Genomic DNA, 25,530 nt, shown 5'->3' with positions numbered 1-25,530 from the left:
CATGGACAATTTGGCCTCTTATTGTACCACTTATCTTTTTTTCTTTGGAGCAGTTGGTTCATTTCAAGAAAGCAAACATTCCAGCCGATCAGGAATCATTCCGTCATCTTGGCAGTTCAGGATGAAACTACAGCTAATTCTCAAGGCTTCAAAGGCATACTTTGTACTGTCTGATGCTGCAATGAGTCTACAGAAATATGGCAGAGCACTTCGGTACATTAAATTAGCTTTGCAATGCCAAGGTAAGATGTCACCAGTTTGTAGCAGTTTCAGTTTTACAGAAATAAGTGCTGAGCAAGAGACTTCCCAAGGTATTTTTTTGTTTTAAAAGCAACATGCTATGCAAACATCAGTGTTTACTCCTGGTAAAATCCAGCAAGTGCAGAGTTTGTGCTTCCTTATCCACTCACGACACATAGAATTCTGTACATGCTAAGCAGAATTCAGTGTACCATATTTTCACGCATATAACGCGCGCGTTATACGCGTTTTTACCTACCGCGCATACCCCTCGCGCGTTATACAAAAATTTTTTTACATAGTTCCCACCACGCCCGACGCCCGATTCACCCCCCCCAGCAGGACCGCTCGCACCCCCACCCCGAACGACCGCTCGCACGCGCTCCCACCCGCACCCGCATCCACGATCGGAGCAAGAGGGAGCCCAAGCCCTCTTGCCCGGCCGACTCCCCAACTCCCCGACAATATCGGGCCAGGAGGGAGCCCAAACCCTCCTGGCCACGGCGACCCCCTACCCCCACCCCGCACTACATTACGGGCAGGAGGGATCCCAGGCCCTCCTGCCCTCGACGCAAACCCCCCTCCCTCCAACGACCGCCCCCCCCCAAGAACCTCCGACCGCCCCCCCAGCCGACCCGCGCCCCCCCTGGCCGACCCCCACGACACCCCCACCCCCCTTCCCCGTACCTTTGGTAGTTGGCCGGACAGACGGGAGTCAAACCCGCCTGTCCGGCAGGCAGCCAACGACGGAATGAGGCCGGATTGGCCCATCCGTCCCAAAGCTCCGCCTACTGGTGGGGCCTAAGGCGCGTGGGCCAATCAGAATAGGCCCTGGAGCCTTAGGTCCCACCTGGGGGCGCGGCCTGAGGCACATGGGCCCAACCCGACCATGTGCCTCAGGCCGCGCCCCTAGGTGGGACCTAAGGCTCCAGGGCCTATTCTGATTGGCCCACGCGCCTTAGGCCCCACCAGTAGGCGGAGCTTTGGGACGGATGGGCCAATCCGGCCAACTACCAAAGGTACGGGGAAGGGGGGTGGGGGTGTCGTGGGGGTCGGCCAGGGGGGTCACGGGTCGGCTGGGGGGGCGGTCGGAGGTTCTTGGGGGGGGGGGCGGTCGTTGGGGGGGGGGGGGTTTGCGTCGAGGGCAGGGGGGCCTGGGATCCCTCCTGCCCGTAAGGTAGTGCAGGGTGGGGGTAGGGGGTCGCCGTGGCCAGGAGGGTTTGGGCTCCCTTCTGGCCCGATATTGTCGGGGAGTCGGCGGTCCTTCGGGGTGGGGGTGCGAGTGGTCCTGCCGGGGGGGGGGATGTATCGGACGTCGGGGGGGGCATCAGGCTTTCAGGATGGGGACAGACCTTCAAGGGGGGACAGGACTTCAAGGGGGACAGGCAGACCGAAGGGAGTGAAAAAGCTATAAAATAAACCCACGGAGAGGCGGGGCAGTGCACGGAAAGTCAGGGCGGGTGAACGGAGAGTCGGGACAGCGCACGGAGAGTCGGGGCAGTGCACGGAAAGTCAGGGCGGGTGAACGGAGAGTCGGGACAGCGCACGGAGAGGCGGGGCAGTGCACGGAAAGTCAGGGAGGGTGAACGGAGAGTCGGGACAGCGCACGGAGAGTCGGGGCAGTGCACGGAAAGTCAGGGAGGGTGAACGGAGAGTCGGGACAGCGCACGGAGAGGCAGGGCAGTGCACGGAAAGTCAGGGAGGGTGAACGGATAGTCGGGACAGCGCACGGAGAGTCGGGGAGGGCGAAAGGAGAGTCGGGGTGGCCAGAGGAGAGTCGGGCGGGCGAAAGGACAGTCGGGTTGCATGCGCGGTATACCCGTGAGCGCGGTATACAAAAGTTTTTGTACATAAAATCGTGGTTTCTGCACGCTATACCCGTGTGCGCATTTTACACGGGTGCGCGTTATCTGCGTGAAAATACGGTAGATATGGGAAGTAGAGGAGGAAGTGAACTGCTGCACTGCAGGTCACTTCCTCCTCCTATGCCAGCTTAGATGTGACTGTTTATGTGAACCTCTATCTCACACGCGCAAAATTCCACCAGGAGTAAGTGCTATAGAGATTCTGTACTTTACCGTTCATTAGAAATTGGGCAAATTTTATAGCTTTCTTGCTTTGCAGAGACCTGTGTCAATGTGGAGTTCAAAGCAATTTAACTGGCCAGAAATGGTTCTTGACTGATTAAATTGCTTGATTAAGACTAACTGCTAATTTTTAAGCAACATTTAACTGGTTAGTGCTGCAGAAAATAACTAGTTAGCATTTTAGGAGCATTCCAGGGGCAGAGTCAGCACTTAACTAGCTAGGTTAACTGCATAAATAGGACCGATTTTTATGCAGTTCTGTCTTTATACGATAACTCATAGACAGTTAAGTGTTTAACCCATTTATGCCTCATGTTCCAATATTGGAACGGTAGTAATGGCGGTTATTTATATCCTACTGCTAAAGTTCATCACCAAGGTCTGATTTTTCACACGTCTGCCTCCTGATAGTACATGTTATCATGTGGTGCACAGAGTTAGTCATTTCTGCAGATACTGGCATGCTGAGAGATTGTCAAAAAGTGGTGCTGAATTTTCAGAACATTTTTGAAGAACCATCCAAAGACAGGTTAATACAACTTTACTGCACTACATCTTATACTAGTAATTTTTTTCTATTTCTTGTCTACTAGTTACACTATTGTGCTGTAAAAAGGAAGTTTTTATTGTTTTATTAGTTAATGGGTTTGACATTTTGCATGTTCCATTTTGGGAGCACTAGGCAAACTACTACCACTAGGACTATTTTTTTCCCCTTTTTTTTTTTAGTTGAAATCATTTTACAAGTCTCAAGATGTTTCAAACTCTGTTTACTGACAGCACAGAAGCAATGATCAGCACCAGCCTGAAGACTGGTGCCATTCATATATCGAAAGAACGACTTGAAATTTTTTTGCCTCCTTGGCTAATTTTTCCTCTTAGTCTCTTTTGGCCTCTCTTACCACCTTATGGCATCTGCTTTGATGATATTTGTGCTTTTTCCAGTTTTCGTCCATTTTTGACCTTTTCCATTCCTTAAACGAAGTCGTCTTGTCTCTGATCACATCCTTCATCGCTACAGTGAGCCATGACGGTTACTTGTTCTTTTTCCTCTTGGATCCCTTGTTGAAACGTGTGACTGTGTCCTTATCTTCTTCTTAATCTCCTTCTCCACCATGAGTCTCATCCCATCATAATTCCCTTTTCGGAAGTTCAGTGCCTTGGCCGTCGTTCTGGGTCGATGTTTTGCCCCTGTATCCAGATTGAAGTGGATCATATTGTGATCACTGCTTCCCAGTGTCCCTTCTACTTCTACACCTTGTGCCGATCCTCGTAGTCCAATTAGAACTAAGTCCAGAATTGCATTTCCTCTCGTATTTTCCTTGACAAGTTGTTCCAGGAAGCAATCGCCTACAGCATCCAGGAACTTGGTCTCCCTACTGCAGCCGGAGGTGCCTAGGTTCCAGTCTATCCCCGGATAATTGAAGTTGCCCATGATAACTGCGTTGCCTCCCTTGCTGTTGCGTTTAATCTCATCCGTTATTTCTCCATCATTTTCTTTGGACTGCCTTGGGGGGTCTGTAGTAAATGCCGATCTTCGTTTCCGTTCCATTTGTTCCTGAAATTTTGGCCCATAGAGAACTCTACCTTATTTTTCATTTCCAGCATGTTCTCTCTGGTAGACTCAATTCCCTCTTTGACGTATAGGCAATACCCCCACCTTTTTGACCTACTCTATCTCTGCGGGATAGCTTGTATCCCAGTAGCACAGTATCCCAGACGTTTTCCTCGTTCCACCATGTTTCCGTGATGCTGATGATGTCAAGGTTATCTTTTTGTGCCATAGCTTCCAATTCCCCCATCTTATTCCTTAAGCTCCTTGCGTTCGTGTACATACACTTGAGTTTGCGGCCTGTTACTTTCTTTCATTTCCTTCCCTCTTGTGTCCCTTTCGATCTGTCAGGATTTCTGTCTTGCCTATGATTCGGTGAGTCTTCTCCGCTATCTTCCTGCATGGTATCCTCTGGATATACTTTTTCCCAAAACATCAAACTCTTGGTCGATTGTCAGCTTTCCCCTTCTTCCTAGTTTAAAAACTTCTCAATTTCTCTCTTGATGTTGCTTGCAAGTAGCCTCGTTCTGCCTCCACTGAGGTGGAGTCCATCCTTCCTGTATAGCTTGTTCTTCCCCCAGAAGCAGTGAAACTATTGCATACTTCAAAACTTAAATAACACTGTTTTTACTTTAAAAATGTATAATTTATTACAAACCATGAAGAAAAATGAATGAAACACAGTAAAAAAATAAAAGCAACCTATCAATTGCCGTATCATAACAATGGGTGACCCAAAAGATTACATTACATTACAATTATATTCCGCCATTACCTTTCGGTTCAAAGCGGATTACAAAAAGAGTTATGGAAGAAGGGTTACAACGTTAGATCAGAGATGGTTTCCAAGAGAGGGATAAGTAGGATCTGGGGTTAGGGAGGGGATGATAAGAAGGGGGTATTCATGGTATTACGCTTTATTAAGGGATTTCTTGCAAGGCTAAAGAGTCCAAGTTTCCAGGAAGCCTTGTAACTCAGACTCAGAAATAGATTCTGGGATTCCCATCAAATGTAAATTTCCTTGCCGGGAACATTTTTCAAGATACTCGAGCTTGGACTCCAAGGATTGCAGCCTGGAGATCAGTATTCTGTGAGGCAAGTCGTTGCATGTTATTCTCCAGGTACGAAACACGCTGGCAGCATGTGGAGAATTCACCCATTAAAGATTCCAATCGACCGTCCATCACTTTGAGTTTGGTCATGAACGTTTGTAAACTTTTATCCAAAGAAGAATGGATAGCACTTTTGAGTTCTTGTACGATCTCTGAAACCCAAGTGGAGCACACAGAAGCCTCTGGGGACTCTGGCGACGCAATCTTAACTTCCACGTGTTTTACCTTGTCTTTTTCTTTTCGTGGTGCTCTTGCTGACATTCTATTGCCGGAGAAGGTAGCGCAGGTGTTCTTGCCATGGTAATGGGAAACCAAAATAGAATTTGCTGAAATAAGCTCCCAAAGGTAGAGAAATAAGGATCAGCGGTAGGAGCACCGAGTATACACATCTGCACACTAGAAAGGATATTAGCAGGTAAGAACAAATTTTACCATTTATCTTGCTCTTCTCCAACATACAGTAATAGTATTATGATATGTTATACATTTGTATTATGCACTGGGAATTTGGTTATAAGCTGGTAAAGCCAACAGTTGCTTATAGCAATATGGGACCCATGTTCAAGCAGACACTCACTTCCTCAGATTTATTATATTTATATACAGTTTATCAAAAGGATGATCCTAACAGATTTTAAAGGTTTTTATTTACAGATCCTGCATAATGATAAAAAAATTATAAATATAGAGATCTTTGTTCATTCTTCTAATAATGTTCAGAATTCTGCTTCTCTTTTCCATCAACAGATGCTTATTGCTGCCTCTGTACCAACATGCTCCCTGATGTACTTCTGTTACTTTGCCAGTATTTGACACTCTGTGGTGATATTCAGTTGATGTTGGCCCAGAATGCAAATAACAGAGCTGCTTATCTTGAGGAGTATAATTATCAAACAAAGGAAGACCATGAAATACTGCACAGCCTACAGTACGAATCTAACTGTCAAGGTAAATCTTTGTCTTATCAATGAGAAATGTTGCATTCAATAAATCCAAAGCAGTAAAACAGGTGACAGAGATTTGATAATTTGTTACATAATATTAAAAATGTTTTGGTTGAAATATTATTCTGCTTACATTGTTGAATTGTCACATTGAACTGTTAATTACTTCTCTGACATCATTTCAACTAACTTTTTGCTGAGGTCATTGGGAAGCCCCACACTCCAAGAATAGCTTTCTGATATGCCAAGAACACTACATAGCTTGTTGAGAAAATAAATCATTCCTTATCAAATTCAAATAAGGCGGGAAGATTATTGGCAAACTATCATAAAGCAAAAAAAAGAAAGTCAAAAATAATTGCCATTAAAGATGAGAAAGGTGATACTTACACTCAAGTTGAACCTATTTTAAAACAATTTTTAAAATTTTATAAAGCTCTTTATTCTTCTGAGCCTTATTCGGATAAAGAAAAAGATGGTTTAGAATTTTTAAAATTGTTAGAGGGACCTAAAATTCCTGAACATATAAAAGAAAGTCTTGAAGAGCCTGTATCATTAAAAGAATTGCAAAGTGTTGAAGTCCCTTAGAGTTGGATCCGCTCCAGGTGATGATGGTTTTACGGTGAAATTTTTAAAATCATTTCAAAATACCCTATTATCATATTTGTTAAATTTATATCAGACTCAACTAAATAAGGGTTGTATTACAGGCACTATGGCAGAATCTTTAACTATAGTTTTGCCAAAGCCAAATAAAGATCCCACTTTGGTTTCAAATTACAGGCCTATTTCTTTAATTAATGTAGATAGTAAACTTTTGGCTAAACTTTTGGCTTTGCGCTTAGCCAAGGCTCTCTCTTACATTATTGGTATGCACCAAACTGGATTTGTTGCTCAGAGACATTCTTCTAATGATACCAGATTGGCTTTTCAAATGTTATATTTAACAAAAGATATGAATGATCCAGCTTTTTCTGTTTCCGTTTCCTTGGATGCAGAGAAGGCATTTGATCGGGTGGAATGAACCTTCATGTATCAAGATGTGGAGTGGTTTGGTATAGGGACAGGTTTTATACAAATGATTCAATCCTTGTATAGCTCCCCGACTGCTAGATTATATATTAATAATAATTTTATGGAAAGGTTTTGTTTGCAGAAGGGGGTTAGACAAGGATGTCCCTTGTCTCCTTTGCTTTTTGATATTGCATTAAAACTCTTGTTATTAGATATTCAACAGACAAAGGAGATACAGGGTATTCCCTATTCAGAACGGGAATATAAGATCTCTGCTTATGCAGATGACATTTTGCTTCATTTGAGAAACCCTGAAACAACCATTCTATGCTTGCTTGAATTAATAGATGGAAAGTTCTCCGGGTATAAGATTAATTGTAATAAATCTGAAGTTCTTCCACTCAATGTACATTGTACAAAAGGTTTGTTTGACTCATTTCCCTTTATATGGAAGGAAGATGGAATAAAATACTTAGGAATTTGGATAAAAAATACAGTGGAAGACTCAATGAAAGTAAATGAAAAAGCTTTATTAAAGAAGGTAACAGAAATGTGTGAGCAATGGAATCCTTTACATTTATCTTGGTGGGCGAGAATCCAAACAATTAAAATGATGATACTGCCTGTGATTTGTTACCAAATGGGTATGATACCAGTTTTTTTTCAGGGGTCATTTTATAAAAAGTTAAATAGTAGTCTTACAAAATTTGTTTGGCTTGGTAAAATTGTTAGAATTGCTTTAGTGTCTTTGCAAAAGTCAATTAGGGAAGGGGGGGGTAAATTTTCCCAATTTTTATAGGTATCATCAAGCCTATATTATGCGCCAAGGTATGTATTGGGTCCTCCCAGAGCCCATTGATAATATTCCAGACTGGTTGTGGTTGGAATAGCGACTCATTTTTCCTCTGCGATTAAACCATGTTCTTAGTATCAAAATGCCTAGTATATAAAAAGAAAACAGAGTGTTAGTAGATACATGTAAAACTTTGAGATTTGTGAATAATTTAACACCTGTTCCTATACATAAATCAACAAATCAAACTATATGGCTTAACTCCAAGATTCAAATAGGCGGATTTAAGGTCATCTGGAAGTATTGGGTTATGGCAGGTATAAGAACTTTGGACGATGTTATATCTAATAGTAAACAGCTTGATTTTTCATAGCTGCAACATAAATTTGGGCTTAATAAATCACAAAGTTATAGATGGTTGCAACTGAAGCAGGCCATTCAGGCACGGTTCCCTGAATGGAAAAATCTTAATAACCAATATAGTCTAGAGTTTTTGTGCTTTCAGGTGGACTTCCTGGGAAATCAGGCCACGCAGTGGTATAAATTGATATCTGGATTTATGAATCAAAAACAAAAAACTGGTCTTAGAGACATTTGGAGCATTGAAATTAAGCATCAAATTACTGAATCTCAATGTCCACAAATTTGGTCTTGGAGGATGAGTTGTACAATGTCGGCATCTATGAGACAAACTTGGTTTTTTCTGTTGCACCGAGCTTTCTGGACCCCTGTTCGTTTACAAAAATTAGATAGCTCTAAGTCTAATAGGTGTTGGCATTGTCATCTCAAAGCGGGGACTTTAGATCATTTATTGTTCTATTATCTATTCATTTTGGCTTTTTGGAAATCGATTTGGGGCCAAATAAATTGTTTGTTGGAAAATCCTGTGGCTCTATCCTATGATACTATATTATTTGGAATGTCAATGAGGAAGAAAAGTCAAATTTCTGCAAAGAATAATAAGCTTTTACTTATTATGACAGGAGTCGCCATTCAGCAGATTACATTTAATTGGAAAAATTGGAATAGATTAAATTATAGTTTTTGGTGGAATTCATTATGTCATATGTACAAGATGGAAAGAATGTTAGCCTTGCAGAAAGGAAATTTTAATAACTTTCAGGAGGTTTAGAGGCCATTAATAGAATATTGTAATGAATAATTATTGGAATATCATTTTTCCCTAATAGGTATAATTGCAAAGTATGGGGGGGGATTTCTGATTTGATATTAAATGATTAGATTAATAGGACAGATTATATAATATATTATACTAGTGTTTAAGCCCGTTACATTAACGAGAGCCTCCTTCCCTCACATGTGCCCTATTTTCAGCCCCAGCTCCAAACCCATTTTTACGCCCCTCCCTCCCACCACGGTCCAACAGCACCTCTTCCCTGCGCCCCCGGTCAGCAGCACCTCTTCCCTGCGCCCCCGGTCAGAAGCACCTCTTCCCTGCTCCCCCGGTCAGCAGCACCTCTTCCCTGCTCCCCCGGTCAGCAGCACCTCTTCCCTGCTTAGCAGCACCTCTTTCCTGCTCCCCCGGTTCCTCTTCCCTACTTCCCCAGTCAGCAGCACCTCTTCCCTGCTCCCCCGGTCCCTCTTCCATGCTCCCCGGTCAGCAGCACATCTTCCCTGCTCCCCCGGTCCCTCTTCCCTGCTCCACCGGTCAGCAGCACCTCTTCCATGCTCCCCTGGTCAGCAGCACCTCTTCCATGCTCAGCAGCACCTCTCCCCTGGTCCCTCTTCCCTGATCCCTGCTCAGCAGCACATCTTCCCTGCTCCCCCGGTCCCTCTTCCCTGCTCCACCGGTCAGCAGCACCTCTTCCATGCTCCCCTGGTCATCAGCACCTCTTCCCTGCTCCCCTGGTCCCTCTTCCCTGATCCCCCGCTCAGCAGCACATCTTCCCTGCTCCCCTGGTCAGAAGCAACTATTCACAAATCTCTCGCCTGTAGCAGCGGCCGCAGCACTCTACACACGCTGCTTCATGGCCTTCAACTGCCCTGATTTGATTTGCCGCATCTCTGATGATGTCATCAGGGACGCGGTGGAGCAATCAGGGCAGTTGAAGGCCGCGAAGCAGCGTGTGTAGAGTGCTGCGGCCGCTGCTAGAGGCGAGAGGTTTGTGGGGACCACGTGAAGGGGGGGCGGCAAGGGAGTAAGGGTAGCGGTCAGACCGCGTGAAGGGGTTCGTGTGCGCCGGGGGGGGGGGGGGATGGGGGCGATGACGACAATCTGGCTTACACGGAAACCAACTCCTCCTGGGGACCGCGGGAAGGGAAGGGTGGGGTGGCAAAGGACTTGGGTCCCGGGCGGCGGGGTCAGTTTTTCGGTTCGTCCCAGGGGGGGGGGCAGGAGGCGGTCTTTGTACCCCAGTCGGCTTGTGGAGGCGATCGTCGGCTGGCTCGGAGCAGGCTTGTGAAGGCGATCATCAGCGTGTAAAGAAACTTCCGTATTGTGAGGTGGCTGTGACGTGAAACCCGCGCATGCGCAATCGTGTTTTCGCGACGGACCAGGGAACACGTTTTTTTAGTGCGCATGCGCGGCCTATCATTTTATTATATTAGATGATATATGCAACTACATATGAATTAGTAGGAGTGGGAGGGAGGGTTTAAATACTATAATTTAAGTTAAATTGATAGAGAATCAAGTGATATTGTATAAGTTCAAATGTTATTTTATGATACACTTGTTGTAAGATGTAAAATGAATAAAGAATTTTTAAAAAAAGAATACTACATAGCACTGCATTTTATTACAATTACAATAATAATAATAAATTTATTCTTTTATACAGCCATTACCAAAAGTTCTAGGCGGTTTACACCATAAGAAACTGAACAGTCAGCGAAATACATTCATACTATAAAAATAAAATCATACTAAAAGTTAAAAATGTGATTACAATCTTAAAAATACCCAACTAAGTAATGAATTTGTCAAACAGAGAAGACTTGTCTAATATTTGAGAAGAACAATAAGACATGGCTTGATGAATACATTCACCAAGCCAGAATTGTAATTTACCTGCTTGATAGGAGGTTTAATCTTTCTAGCTTGGTCAGGGTCCAAACAATTTTGTGTATCCATTGAAATTACCATATTTTTCAGACCATAAGATGCACTTTCTCCACCCCCTAAAAGGGGGTGCATCTTATGGACTGAATACACAGGGCCCCTCCTCCCCCCCCGTGCCTTTTTTAGTGGCGGTAGTCCAGCGCAGTCTCCTGGACGGCTGCCTTTGTCTTAGAAGAGCGACATAGGAGCGCGACCTTTGCGATTCTTGCCTGGTTGTGCCACTCTATGATTGGCTGCAGTCAGTTACTGAAAAGTAAACACGGATGCACTTTAGCTGGCGTAGGTAATAGAAACATGAAGACACTAATTTTGATACATGATCTGAGAGTGACAGGCTTGAGTCGAGAATCACTTCCAGGCTGCGGACGTTGTCTTTGGCTGTAAGGTTGTCATTTCCCCAGGAGAGGGATGGGCAGGGGTATGTACAGGAATCTTTATGTATCCAGAGAAGTTCAGTTTTTTTGATACGTTGAGCTGTAGTTTGTTTGCAGTCATCCAGTTCTTTATTTCAGTTCGGCAGCAATTAAGTTTTTTGATTTGTGCGTCTCGATGTTGACCTAGGGGGAGGTAGAGCTGTATGTCGTCTCCATAAGAGTGAATTTTGATTTGATATTTTTCTGCGATGTCGAGTACTGGTTTGACGTACAGGTTGAAGAGGAGTGGGGATAGCAATGCACCCTGGGGTACTTCATAGCAGAGAGGTTTTGGTTCTGACAAGATGGGACTTGTAGTACTTTCTGAAATCTTTCTTTTAAGAAGGAGGAGAACCATGTCAGTGCGACATCATGGATTCTGATGGAGTGTAGTCTGGATAAAAGAAGTGAGTGATCAATAGTGTCGAAGGTGGCACTCAGGTCTAGTAGAACCAGCAATGCGTCTTTACCCTCATCGAAGATTTTCCAGCTGTCATCTACAATGTCTAGAAGCACCATTTCTGTGCTGTGGTACTTCCTGAATCCTGATTGGAGAGGGTGGTGTTTGTTTCCATGAAGCCTTGCAGTTGTGTGAGTACTATTTTTTATAGTACTTTTGAGACAAATGGGAGGTTTGAGACTGGTCTATAGCTGCTTGGATAGTCCGGACCAATAGTAGGTTTTTTCAGGAGTGGTCTACTACAGCAGCTTTCCAGCTCTGAGGTATTATGCCTGATTGTAGGGACTCATTAATTAGAGGTAAAATGGAGCTCAGGAATGATTTATTGGTAGCTAGCAGAGTGGTGGATGGGCATGGGTTTAAGATTGAGGTTGTGGGGTGTAAGGAGACTATTGTGTCTTTAAGGTCATCAATGGATACTGGTTTGAAGCCATTTAGAGTTTCTGACTTGCAAGAGTTCTTGTGTTGCATAGTTTTTGGGATGTTTGGCAGGACTTTGGCTTCTAAGTCTAGGGTTTCTTGTATCTTGGATATCTTGTCGGGAAGAAGTTTGAGAGGGATTCACTGTCTAAGCTTGTTTTTTGGTTGTGGTATGATCCTTGGGAGGAGGAAAGCAAGTTTTTGGACAGTGAGAAGATGGCCTTTTATCTGCTTGGGATCTTGGATATTAGGTTTGAAGTGTACCTTTTTTGTTTCGAGTGTCGCTAGTTTGTATTCTTTCAAGAGGGTTTTCCAGATAGCTTTATTTTCAGCGCTGTGTGTTTTGCACCAGGTTTTTTTCAACTTTCCTGACTCTCCGTTTTCATTCTCTCAGGTTTTCTGTGAACCAGGGTAATGAGAAAGATCTTATGTTAGTTTTGACTTCTTTGGCTTTAACTAATTTTTCGTAGAATGACTTTATGCCAGAGTGCCACACCTGTGCCTTTTCCTCTAGCGAATTGGTCGTGGGGCCTGTGTTTAGGTTAAGTGAGGAGATGCCAATGGATAAAGCATGAAGGTTGACCGACTTTGGGTCTAATGTGGTTGTTTTGTGTGATGCAGTGTTTTCTGCAGGCCCTTTGGTCTTAGTGTTCATTGTGCGTTGCTCTTCTAAGACAAAGGCAGCCATCCAGGAGACCGCGCTGGACCACTGCCATTAACAAAGGTACCGGGGGTGGGGGGGGAGCTGCGGGGAGCTTCAGACTGCGGGTGGCTTTGGGCTTTCCAGCACCAGACCACCAGATGCACCCACGTGTAGAGGAGGAAAAACCAAGAAGAAAAAAATTCTAAATCAAATTTTTTTTTCTTGGTTTTTCCTCCTCTACAGGTGGGTGCGTCTTATGGTCCGAAAAATACGGTAGATGGCAGGAATTGAACTCCCCTGTATTAAACATATCTTGTTCAAAAAGCCACAAAGATGACTGTCCTGAGCATATGACTCAGACCTTACCCTTGATCTAAGCCACAAAAAAGGTGGTTTGCCTAGTAGCGTTATAGAAATGATTAGTAGTAGTAGTGATAAGGATCAGAGATCTATGTTTTAATCGGGTCAGTTTCACAATGAAACATTTGGTTGAAAAAAGTTACTTTTTTTATTGAGTTTTGAAATATGATTTTAGCACACAGTTTCTCTTGTGAGCAATACATTTTAGGTACAACAAATAAGATTTTAAAGTATTTTCTAGTTTTATTTTTAATGTAACCGCTGTTGTGTACATATTATTTAATTTATTTTTATATTGCTTTCCAGGTCATAAGAGCATTCAAGTAGATTTTCATTTTCATTTTCTTTCTTTCTTTTTTTTTTTTTTTTTTTTTTTACATTTTGTCTTGAAGGATTTGCCTGGGCAACTGATTTGTCTACAGATCTCGAATGCCAACTGTCCATCAGCTGCAGATGCTATGAAGCAGCTGATGAAACACTACTTTTCACTCACCTTGACAATCAAAATCCAGAACAGCATAAGCAAGTTCTCAAGCGACTTGGTAACATCCGGAATGAGATTGGTGTGTATTACATGAACCAGGCAGCAGCCATACAGGCTGAAAGAGGTTTGTCTATTTTGTGATGATTTTAATTTAGCTTCATTGTTACAGGGCTTTCTTCCTTCTGTTACCATACCCTTCCACAAAAGTGGGTTATGCCCCTCTGCCAGCCTATGAAGACCGAGAAAAACTTTTCAAATTAAATTATTTGCTAAGGTGGGTGCAGCTGAGGATCGAACAGTGTAGTGTACGGAGGGAGGCTAAGGACAGAGGGCTGAGACTCTATTTCCCTCAATAGGCCTGAGTGTGGTTAAGAATGTTTAGACAAGTTTGGTGGAAAATGGGGATGAGGACTGATTTCCCTGTATCATCTGTAGGTAATTTCCTTGCTTTATATTAACTGTGAGACCGGAACTAGGAGGGCTGATTGAAGGCTATAGGTTGGCTGGAAGACCTTGCAAGTGCTGCTATTCTAGCTTCTAGGTAATGCATGTTATCAATATTGAAAGAAAAGAAAAAAGGTAGAATACATAAGAACATAAGAATTGCCGCTGCTAAGTCAGACTAGTGGACCATTGTGTCCAGCAGTCCGCACACGCGGCAGTCCCCAGGTCAAAGACCAGTGCCCTAAATGAGTCCAGCCGCACCTGTGTACGTTCCAGTTTAGCAGGAACTTGTCCAACTTTATCTTGAATCCCTGGAGGATGTTTTCCCCTATAACAGACTCCGGAAGAGTGTTCCAGTTTTCCACCACTCTCTGGGTGAAGAAGAACTTCCTTACGTTTGTACGGAATCTATCCCCTTTCAACTTTAGAAAGTGCCCTCTCGTTCTCCCTACATTGGAGAGGGTGAAAAATCTGTCTTTATCTGCTAAGTCTATTCCCTTCAGTATTTTGAATATTTCCATCATGTCCCCTCTCAGTCTCCTCTTTTCAAGGGAGAAGAGGCCCAGTTTCTCCAATCTCTCACTGTACGGCAACTCCTCCAGCCCCTTAACCATTTTAGTTGCTCTTCTCTGGACCTTTTCTAGTAGTACTGTGTCCTTCTTCATGTATAGTGACCAGTGCTGGACGCAGTACTCCAGGTGAGGGCGCATCATGGCCCGGTACAGCGGTATGATAACCTTCTCTGATCTGTTCGTGATCCCCTTCTTTATCATTCCTAGCATTCTGTTTGCCCTTTTTGCCGCTACAGCGCATTGCATGGACGGCTGCATCAACTTGTTGATCAGAACTCCTAAGTCTCTTTCCTGGGAGGTCTCTCCAAGTACCTCCCCAGACATCCTGTATTCGTGCATGAGATTTTTGTTACCGACATGCATCACTTTACACTTATCCACATTGAACCTCATTTGCCATGTCGATGCTCATTTCTCGAGCTTGATTATGTCACATTGCAGGTCTTCGCAATCCCCCTGTGTCTTCACTACTCTGAATAACTTGTATCATCCGCAAATTTAATCACCTCACTCGTCGTACCAATGACCAGATCATTTATAAAGATGTTGAAGAGCATGGGTCCAAGCACCGAGCCCTGTGGCACCCCACTGGTGACGCTCTTCCAGTCCGAGTATTGTCCATTTACCCCATTCTCTGTTTCCTATGCTCCAGCCATTTTTTAATCCACATGAGTATTTCACCCTTGATTCAATGGCTAGCAGTTTTCTGAAGTTGTTCATGTGGAACCTTGTTGAACGCCTTCTGAAAATCCAGATATACAATGTCGACCAGGTCACCCTTGTCTATCTACCCCTTTACTTCCTCAAAGAAGTAGAATCTGGAAGGCAGCAGCTAAGAGTCTAGGCTGAGGGGGAAGAACGCCGCTCCTCATTCATCTTCATCTATAGAGATGTTCAGCAAGGCAAAGTACAATCCAGTTTGCACAATCCAGGGCTAGAACTGGGTCCAGGTCCCTGTGTGAGTGCTGCTTCTCTGGCATGGAACAGCTGTGAAAGTAGTGAACTTGAGAACATTTGCATCTTCCTGACATGCAATTTTAGTGCTTCAGCGGTTTCTTTATCCAAGATTCAGCTGTGGGGAGCAAGATGGTGCTCCCTGCAGGAGCAAGAGAGAGTGCTACTTTTGGAACTGGGCCATTTGGCATGTCTGCAGGACTGGAGAGATGACCATGTCAACTCCTTGGTGCCTGAGCACCGTCCAGGCAGGGTTGCAGAAGCATCAAAGGCATTGTAGCAGTCAGTAGAGGATTACAGTAAGTTAAATTCTTTACAGAGTTTATTATGATGATGTACAGAGCACTGACCCAGAACTCAACATGCAGCAGGGTTCTAAGTAGAGGACATATAGTTCTAAATGGAGGACAAGTCCTCATAGGCAGTGACAAAGGGTTAAGATGGTCCAGCCCTTGGAATGCCTGAACTCTGAAGGAAAAGGGGAGGTCTCTACAGGGTTAACTGCAGTTAACCTGGAAGGACCTCAAGAGTTACTAATGAAAGCCTGAATAGGAATCTTCCTCACAGCTGGAAGAAAGGAAAATAACTTCTGCCTCTGAGGCAGCAGTCTTGGTAGTGCAGTTGTTTTGCAAGATGAAACTAGCTTCTCTTATTCTCAAGTGGCAAGTCTTTGTGGGTATAACCGGGATAAGCAGCCTTCTTTGGAGATGCCCATATTGGACCCTGTCCTCACTTGCAAGCAGTCCAGGGCATTTCCCTTTCTTCAACCCATTTGTGAAACAGAGCAGCAGAATGATATACCCTGGATGCCAGTTTTAGAGTGACAAGGTGATAGCTAAATTTACTCCCTTCCCAAAAAAGAGCAGGAGAAACTTTAGAGGCTGTCTAGAATGCATTCCTTATTCTGGCATCATGCTGGGAGATGGAGATGGGTATGGCTTTGACAATTCTGGCATTTGTTGTGAAGCAAATCTTCGAGAGGACTAGCCTGAGATACAGGCAGCAATCTGTGATGGCCTTGTGGCAAGAGTGCTGCTTAAGTAGTTTTAATGCAAGGGAAACAGTAACACAATCCAAACAAAGGTCAACAGTTTATTGAGCCACTGATGAAGCAATGAGGGAGAACCAAAAGTTGGAGAAAGCAAATTTCATTTAGGGACCTGACATGGCCCTGGTTTTGGCAAAATACCTACATCAGGGGGTCAGATTATAGTCACAGCAGTGCAAGGCTTCTTGTGTCACCAAAGTGATTATATATTGTTTGGATGGCAGGGTGTACTAATCCATTTATTTGAAATTTGTGGAAGCCTTGTACTGCTGTGACTACATGCTCTCCCACTGCAGATTAACACAGAAAAGTAATTACAAATTCTCATTGAACATTCTAGAAAATGTTAGCTTAAAAAATGTGGTTTTTAACTTGGCTTTAAATTGAATAAATGAGGTTCATAGACAACGGCGCGAAAGACAAAAGCGCGCGCTGACAATTGAGCGCAGCGCGCGCCGCCGCACCACTCTAAATTACAGTTTTTAGGGGCTCCAACAGGGGGTTTTGTTGGGGAACCCCCCCAGTTTACTTAATAGACATCGCGCCAGCGTTATGAGGGGTTTGGGGGGTTGTAACCCTCCACATTTTACTGTAAACTGAACTTTTTCCCTAAAAACAGGGAAAAGGTGAAGTTTTCAGTAAAATGGGGGGGTTACAACCCCCCCACCCCCCCCAACGCGGCGCGATGTCTATTAAGTAAAGTGGGGGGTTCCCCCCCACGCCCCCCGTCAGAGCGCTAAAAACAGTAATTTAGAGTGGCGCGGTAGCGCACGCTGCGCTCAATTGTCTGGGTGCGCCTTTGTCCCGGCACGCTTTTGACCTGACACCAATAAATGAAGACTCAGAATGAGAATAAGAATAAGAATAAGAATTGACATACTGGGACAGACTGAAGGTGTGTCATGCTCAGTATCCTGTTTCCAACAGTGCCAACCCAGGTCCCAAGTACCTAGCTACATCCCAAGTAGTAAAACAGATTTTATGCTGCTTATCCTAGGAATAAGCAGTGGATTTCCCCAAGCCATCTCAATAATGGCATATGGACTTCTTTTTTAGGAAATTATCCAAACCTTTTTTAAAACCTGCTAAGCTAACTGATTTCACCACATTCTCCAGCTTCAAATTCCAGAGTTTAATTACACATTGTATGAAAAAATCTACTATTTAGGAGCTTCATCGCATGTTCCCTAGTCCTGGAAAGAGTAAACAAGCGATTAACACCTACCCTTTCCATTCCACTCAGTATTTTATAGACCTCTATCATATCACCTCTGAGTCTTCTCTTCTCCAAGCTGAAGAGCCCTAGCTGCTTTAGCCTTTCCTCATAGGGAAGTCATCTCAACCTTTTAATCATTTTTGTCATCCTTCTCTGTACCTTTACTAATTCCGCTATATCTTTTATGAGATATGGTGACTAGAACTGCATACAGTATTCAAGGTGCGGCCATACCATAGAGCGATACAAGGACATTATTAACATTTTCATCTTTGTTTTCCATTTGTTTCCTGATAATTCCTAACACTTTCTTAGCCGCTGCCACCACACATTTAACTGAGGGTATCAATGTGTCCTCAACGATGACACCTAGATCCATTTCCTGGGCAAAGGTTCCTATCGTGGAACCCTGCGTTACGTAGATATAATTTGGGTTCCTCTTTCCCAAATGCATCACTTAGCATTTGTTCACATTAAACATCATCTGCCATTTTGATACCCAGTCTCATAAGGACCTCTTGCAATTTTTGTCAATCTTCTTGTGATTGCACAACTTTGAACAACTTTATGTCATCAGCAAATTTAATTATTGTTTTCTAACATAGAAAAATCTTTTTAGAATTGTGAATTGGAGGGGGGGCGTGGCTTAGCGCGAGCACGGATGGAGGTGTGATCCTGAAGCTCCTCACCATTCAGGCAATGAAATAAAGAAAAATTTATTTTTCCTTCAAAATAATAGTATATAAATTTATATACGGAAAGCTGAATAAAAGATACAAAACAAAATCCTAAATTGCGATATTTGAAGAAGGGTATGTGCAGACAGGAGACGGAAAAACGGAAAGCCGTTTGAGCTGACGGTTACATAGAATTGAATACAGCGCTGAAGTATGTGTTTATATTCTGATCAAATATAACAAAGAAGCTGAGGGGAATCGGGAAAGTAGTCTGTGTTTTCGGATGTTTGGAGAGGCTTGAAAGCAGCACTGAGACGGAGAGACGAACGTAAACTAAAAAAAAAAAAAAGGCTGAAGGGAATCGGTAAGCAGAGAGCTGTCAGTGTCGGCGATTTCAATAGACTATGAGATATATGTTAGATTGAGAAAAAGTAAAGAATGAATATGTTCTGACAAAATATAACTAAAGAAAAAAAAAAAAAAAAGCCGAATTACTATATTTAAAGCGAGATTTGTGCGGATGAGAGTCGGGAAGACATAGAACCGTTTGTGCTGGCGGTTTATTGAAGTTTGAATGCAGCGCTGAAACCGCGTGGTATATGTGATTGAACAGTTTGGCGAAATAGAGGAGAAAAGTTTATAGTCTGAACAAATATATACTGAAACATAAAAAGGAAGCTGTTTAAAGTCAGGAAAGTTGAGAACTGTCTGTATTTCAACTGATTCGAAAGACTTTGCAGCAGTACTGATACTGTTGAATGTGAAAGACCAGAATGTGATCTGATCAAATATAGCCAAAAAAAAAAATATATAACCTGAATTGCGGCAGTTGAAGTGAGATAAGTGCAGACAAGAAACGGGAAGGCAGAAAACCATTTGTGATTTTGGCGGTTTCATAGAAATTGAATGCAGCGTTGAAACCAGCGAAGTACAAGTGAAAGATCAGTATTGATTGGAAAAAATATAAAAAAGGAATTTGTGTTCTGACCAGTTATATTGAAAAAAAATTATTCTTTGATAAAAAAGGGGATTAAAAAAACTGAGAGAGAGGAGGACTTACATTTCTCTTAGAAATTGGGTGCTGAAGCACTGAAGACAAATAAATGTCAGCTTACTAATAAAAAACAAATACTGAACTGAACTGAATATCAATTTCCTCTGGCAAAGCTGCGATTGGGCTTGTGAGAGAGGAGACAGAAAAAAAAAAAAGGTTCAACGGAACTTTAAAAAACTGAAACAGCAAGATATTGAAGAATTTGAGAGACGCTGAGAAAAAAACAGAAGAAAATTGCTTAAAGCTGGTCAAAATAGAAAAAATAACTCTAATAAAGGGTTGCTCTCCTTAATCAGAGCTGCGATTGGGCTTGTAAGAGGAGAGAAAAAAAAAAAAAAAAAAAAGAGTTCCCCTACATCATTGAAAAAATGAAAATGAGAAAAGAATTTTCAAACTAACATAGGTAAAGGAAAAAGAAAAGAACTTAAAAAGAAAAATTTCTAATTCAAAGATATAACAAAATCTTGGAAGAAAAGAGATTAAAAACCTAAGAATACCAAATCTAAAAGATTTAAATACAAGAAATAATAATACCAAGGAAAAGAGAACAATAAAATGGCAAGTACTAGACAAAACAAAAATGAGACAGGTACATCTGCAAAAAGACAGAAACAAGAACAAATAACACCAAGCAAAATACCACTTCCTATTGAAGAATCAGACACATTAAGCAAAGCTGAAGTCATGGAAGAATTAAAACAAATCAAACAAATGCTGAAAGAAACTATTACTAATATGTCTGAAATGAAAGAAGAAATTTTAAATATACATAGACAAATGGAAGTCAACAACAAAAGAACAACTGAATTAGAATCAAAAATGGAAATTATAGAATGTGAATCAAAAAGATGTAAAAACGACAACTTGGAATTAAACAAATTAAAAGATCAACTGGAGGATTACGAGAATAGAGGAAGAAGAAAGAACATCAAACTCTTTGGAATACAAGAAAATCTAGAGGGAAAAAATACTATCCTTTTCCTTGAAAATTTAATTCCAAAAATTCTACAATTAGACTTGAAACAAACAATTGAAATTGAAAGGGCACATAGAATCCCAATAAAAAATTCAGAAAATAAAAACAGACCAAGACCAATCATTTTCAAAATGTTGAGATACCAACAAGCACTAGAGATACTAAATGCTGCAAAAAAAGATAAAAACTTAAACTATAAAGGATCAAGATTATGGTTTTTACCAGATTTCGCCAAAAACACAGCAACTAAAAGGAAAAGACTACTAGATATGAGACCTCTACTCAAAGAAAAAGGATTTAAATATGGTCTATACTATCCAGCGAAAATGAGAGTGTCATCTGGAGACAAGTCGTTATATTTTGAGGATCCCGAAAAACTAAAAGAGTTTCTTTCTAAACCAGAACCTATGATATATTAAAAAAAATATATTAAAAAGGTTTTGAAGACTCTATGAAAAATTAGGAAATACAACATATCGAAATATTGAAGAAATGGAGGAAAACAATACAAAGAAAAGACAATAATAATTATATGAAAGAAAGAACAGAATATATGAAAATTATTAAATAATACACTGCATATAAGTTTAAAATAATTATATGTTGAAATCATAATACTAAGGAAATACAAATTAACATATTGTTAAATGGAAAATGATACATTAATAAAATGTTATGAAAAATGATTAAATAAATATAAAAGATCAATATAGATAGATAGAAGGGAAATTTGTTTAAACAATTGAATATTGATTGCCTGGAATGGGGAGAATGTTAGGATTATATTTCCAATGTGTATCCTTAAGCAGCCAATGTATTGGGTGGGAAAGGGAGGGATAAGAAGAATATTTATTAGAATAATTAAGGGAGATACATTAGGGTTTAATATGTGTGTCATGAAGAAAATTTTTTGGTTATTAAATATGAAAGAGGAGAGGAAGAATAAGAAAATGAAAAGTATTAAAATATATAATGTCTTTTAAAATATATTCTATTAATGTCAATGGCCTGAATCATGTAATTAAAAGGGAAAAAATATTAACATATTTAAAAAAACAAAATGCAGATATTTATTGTCTGCAAGAGACCCATCTTAATATGAAGGAATCACAAAAATTATCAGGTGGATGGATAAAAGAATGTTTTTTTGCTCCAGCAGTGGGTAAAAAAGCAGGGGTTGCAATCCTTATAAATAAAAAATGTATGGCCAATATAAAGATAAAAAATTCAGATCCACATGGAAGATGGATACATATCGATATAGGTATGGGAAATGATACCCTGACGTTATTTAATATATATGCCCCTAATTCGAATCAATCAGAATTTTTCAAAAAGCTACAAAATATGTTATTACCACTGGCTGCCTCTAATTTAGTGGTGGCTGGAGATTTTAATGCTGTAATGGATCCATTATTGGATAAAAAACCAGGTAAAAATATTAAATCTTTAGGTCTAGATAATTTAGTTCGATCATGTGATTTGAAAGATATATGGCGTATTCTTCATTTTAATGATCAGGAGTATTCATTTTGTTCACAGGTTCATAAATCATTTTCAAGAATAGATTATATTTTTGTTTCAACAAATAAAGTGCAACAAGTGAGTAAAGCCTCCATTGATCCTATTATCATTTCGGATCATGCAGGAATATGGATAGAATTACAATTAGATCAATTAGAAAATAATAGACCTCTTTGGAGATTTGATAATACATTGCTTGTAGATGACAAATTTTTGGAAAATTTTAAAACACAAATTAATGAATTTTTTCAAATAAATTTAGTGGAAGATACATCTATAGAAAATGTATGGGATGCATTTAAAGCAACTATGAGGGGTAATATCATATCATATTCAGCTTTTATTAGGAAACAAATTAAAAAACAACATATAGAATTAGAAAAAGAAATAAAAATATTAGAAGCTAAATTGATAAGCAAATGGGAATATGAAGTTTTGCAAGCTCTTTTGAAAGTAAAAGGTAAATATAATGAATTAACTTCAAAAATGATAAGAAAAGATTTGTTTTCCAAACAAGCGATGTATTATGGAAATTCTAATAAGGCGGGAAAATTATTAGCAAATTATCTTAAGGCAAAAAAAAGGAGAACAATTATTAATGGAATTAAAGATGATAATGGTATAATAACAAATCAAACAAATATAATATTAAAACAATTTTTAAATTTTTATAAGAATCTATATTCTTCCGAACCTTATTTGGAGAAACAAAAAGATGGAAAAAAATTTTTAGATCTAATAAATGGACCTAAGATTCCTGATCATATAAAACGAAGTTTAGAAGAACCTATATCATTAAAAGAATTAGAAACAGCATTGAGATCTCTTAGAGTTGGATCCGCTCCAGGTGGTGATGGTTACACAGTAGAATTTTATAAAACATTTCAAAATATCCTCTCCCCACATTTATTAAAATTATATCAGACACAACTTATTAAAGGTAATATAAAAGGTACTATGGCTGAATCAATAATAATTGTTTTGCCTAAGCCAAATAAAGATCCTACTTTGGTTTCAAACTACAGGCCTATATCTTTGATAAACGTTGATAATAAACTTTTGGCGAAAATTTTGGCTTTGAGATTAGCCAAAGCTCTCCCACATATTATAGATATGCATCAAACGGGTTTCGTTGCTAAAAGACATTCCTCCAATAACTCTAGACTATTATTTCACATGCTAAACTTGTCAAAAAAAATGGATGAACCGGCATTTACAGTTTCATTAGATGCTGAGAAAGCATTTGATAGGGTAGAATGGAATTTTATGTATCAGGCTTTAGAATGGTTTGGTATAGGTTCTGGATTTATACAAATGGTAAAAACATTGTATAGCTTCCCGATTGCAAGATTAAATATTAATAATAAGATATCTGATGGTTTTCAATTGCAGAGGGGAGTTAGACAAGGTTGTCCTTTATCTCCTTTGTTATTTGATGTTGTATTAGAACCCTTATTGTTAGCAATACAGCAAACGAGGGAGATACAAGGAATTCCATATTCAGATATGGAATATAAAATTTCGGCTTATGCTGATGATATTTTGCTTTATTTGAGAAATCCAGAGTCTACCTTATCTTCTTTATTGGAATTAATTGATAAGTTTGGCAAATTTTCAGGTTATAAAATTAATTGGAATAAATCTGAAATTATACCCTTGAATGTTTACTGTGTAAAAGGATTATTTGATACTTTTCCATTCATATGGAAAGAAGAAGGATTTAAATATCTAGGCATTCAAGTTAAAAAAACAATTGAAGATACTGTAAAAGAAAATGAAAAATATGTATTAAAAAAAGTTACGGAGTTATGTGAGCAATGGAACCCATTACATATATCTTGGTGGGGCAGAGTTCAAACTATTAAAATGATGATCTTGCCTGTGGTTTGCTACCAAATGAGTATGATACCTATTTATTTTCAGGGGTCCTTTTATAAGAATCTTAATAGAATTTTAACAAAATTTCTTTGGCTTGGTAAAACATCTAGAATAGCTTTAGTAACCTTACAAAAATCAATTAAGGAGGGAGGGGTAAATTTTCCAAATTTCTATAGGTACCATCAAGCCTATATTCTACGTCAGGGTATGTATTGGATCCTCCCAGAACTTATAGATAATGCACCAGATTGGTTATATTTAGAATGGCGCCTTATGTTTCCCCTAAATTTAGTACATTTACCAAGTATTAATATACCTAAAAGATACAGAGAAAATAAAATAATAATGGATACTTGGAAAACATTGAGATTTATTGATAAATTAACACCCATCCCAATATATAAATCAACTAATCAATCCATATGGATAAACTCCAAGATCAAAATTGGCGGAGCTCAAATCCTGTGGAAGAACTGGATTATTGCAGGAATTAGATCTCTAGATGATATTATTTCAGAAGGTAAACTGCTGGATTTTTCACAATTGCAACATAGATTTGGTCTTAATAAAACACAAAGTTTTAAATGGTTGCAATTGAAGCAGGCCATTCAGGTTGGGTTCCCTGAATGGAAATCATTAAACAATCAATATAGTTTAAAGTTCTTATGCTTTAAAGCAGACTTCCTAGAACATCAAGCCGCATTGTGGTATAAATTAATATCTGGATATTTGAATAAAAAACCAAAAAACGGTCTAAGAGACATTTGGAGCATTGAGATTGGACATCAAATTAATGCATCTCAATGGCCACTAATTTGGTCTTGGAGAATGGGATGTACAGTGTCAGCGTCTATGAGACAAACATGGTTCTTTTTATTACATAGAGCTTTTTGGACCCCTACTCGTTTACAAAAACTAGACAGTTCTAAGTCTAATAGATGCTGGCACTGTAATCTAGAACCAGGGACATTAGATCATTTATTATATCATTGTCCTTATATTAAAATATTTTGGAATTCAATTTGGCCACAAATTAATAAATTAATGGAAAATCATATTGCAATATCATATGATACAATTTTATTTGGAACAATGATGAGAAAAAAAAGTCAAATTTCACCAGAAAATAATAAACTTTTATTAATTATGACAGGGGTTGCCATTCAACATATAACTAACAATTGGAAAAATTACAACAACCTAAATTATACATTTTGGTGGAATACAATATGCCATGTTTTTAAAATGGAAAGAACAATATCAATACAAAAGGGGACATATAATAAATTTATAAAAATATGGGGGCCATTGACAAAATACTGTAATGATTAAATAATAGAATACTTTTTCTTCCTTTCTTCTTTTAGAGATCTTCTTATGACACACATATAGGGGGGGTAAGGAAAACAATTTAGATATAATATATTATAATATATGATACAAAATGTAACAAATGATTAAGGGATAATAGAAGGGTGGGGGGAGGGAAAATGAATAAAATTTATACAGAATATATTGCAGTAGATATAAATATGATATTGAATAATTATCAATTGTATTCAAACATGTTATATACTTTTATA

The 25,530-nt window shown here is 40.0% G+C and overlaps 1 protein-coding gene across 2 annotated transcripts in view; it reads left to right on the top strand.

The window, feature by feature from the left end:
- Nucleotides 1-25,530, top strand: part of EDRF1 (erythroid differentiation regulatory factor 1) — a 155,904-nt gene that overhangs the window by 89,128 nt on the left and 41,246 nt on the right. For both annotated transcript variants that reach the window (XM_033942621.1, XM_033942623.1), the window contains exons 15-17: nucleotides 54-242; nucleotides 5,739-5,939; nucleotides 13,513-13,728. In XM_033942621.1, coding sequence (XP_033798512.1) covers nucleotides 54-242; nucleotides 5,739-5,939; nucleotides 13,513-13,728 — 606 coding nt within the window. The remainder of the gene's footprint in view (nucleotides 1-53; nucleotides 243-5,738; nucleotides 5,940-13,512; nucleotides 13,729-25,530) is intronic.

The sequence above is a fragment of the Geotrypetes seraphini genome, chromosome 4 (genome assembly GCF_902459505.1).
Source record: "Geotrypetes seraphini chromosome 4, aGeoSer1.1, whole genome shotgun sequence".
NCBI lineage: Eukaryota > Metazoa > Chordata > Amphibia > Gymnophiona > Dermophiidae > Geotrypetes > Geotrypetes seraphini.
Note: the sequence above shows the minus strand (reverse complement) of the source record. Positions and strands in the feature narration are given on the sequence as shown.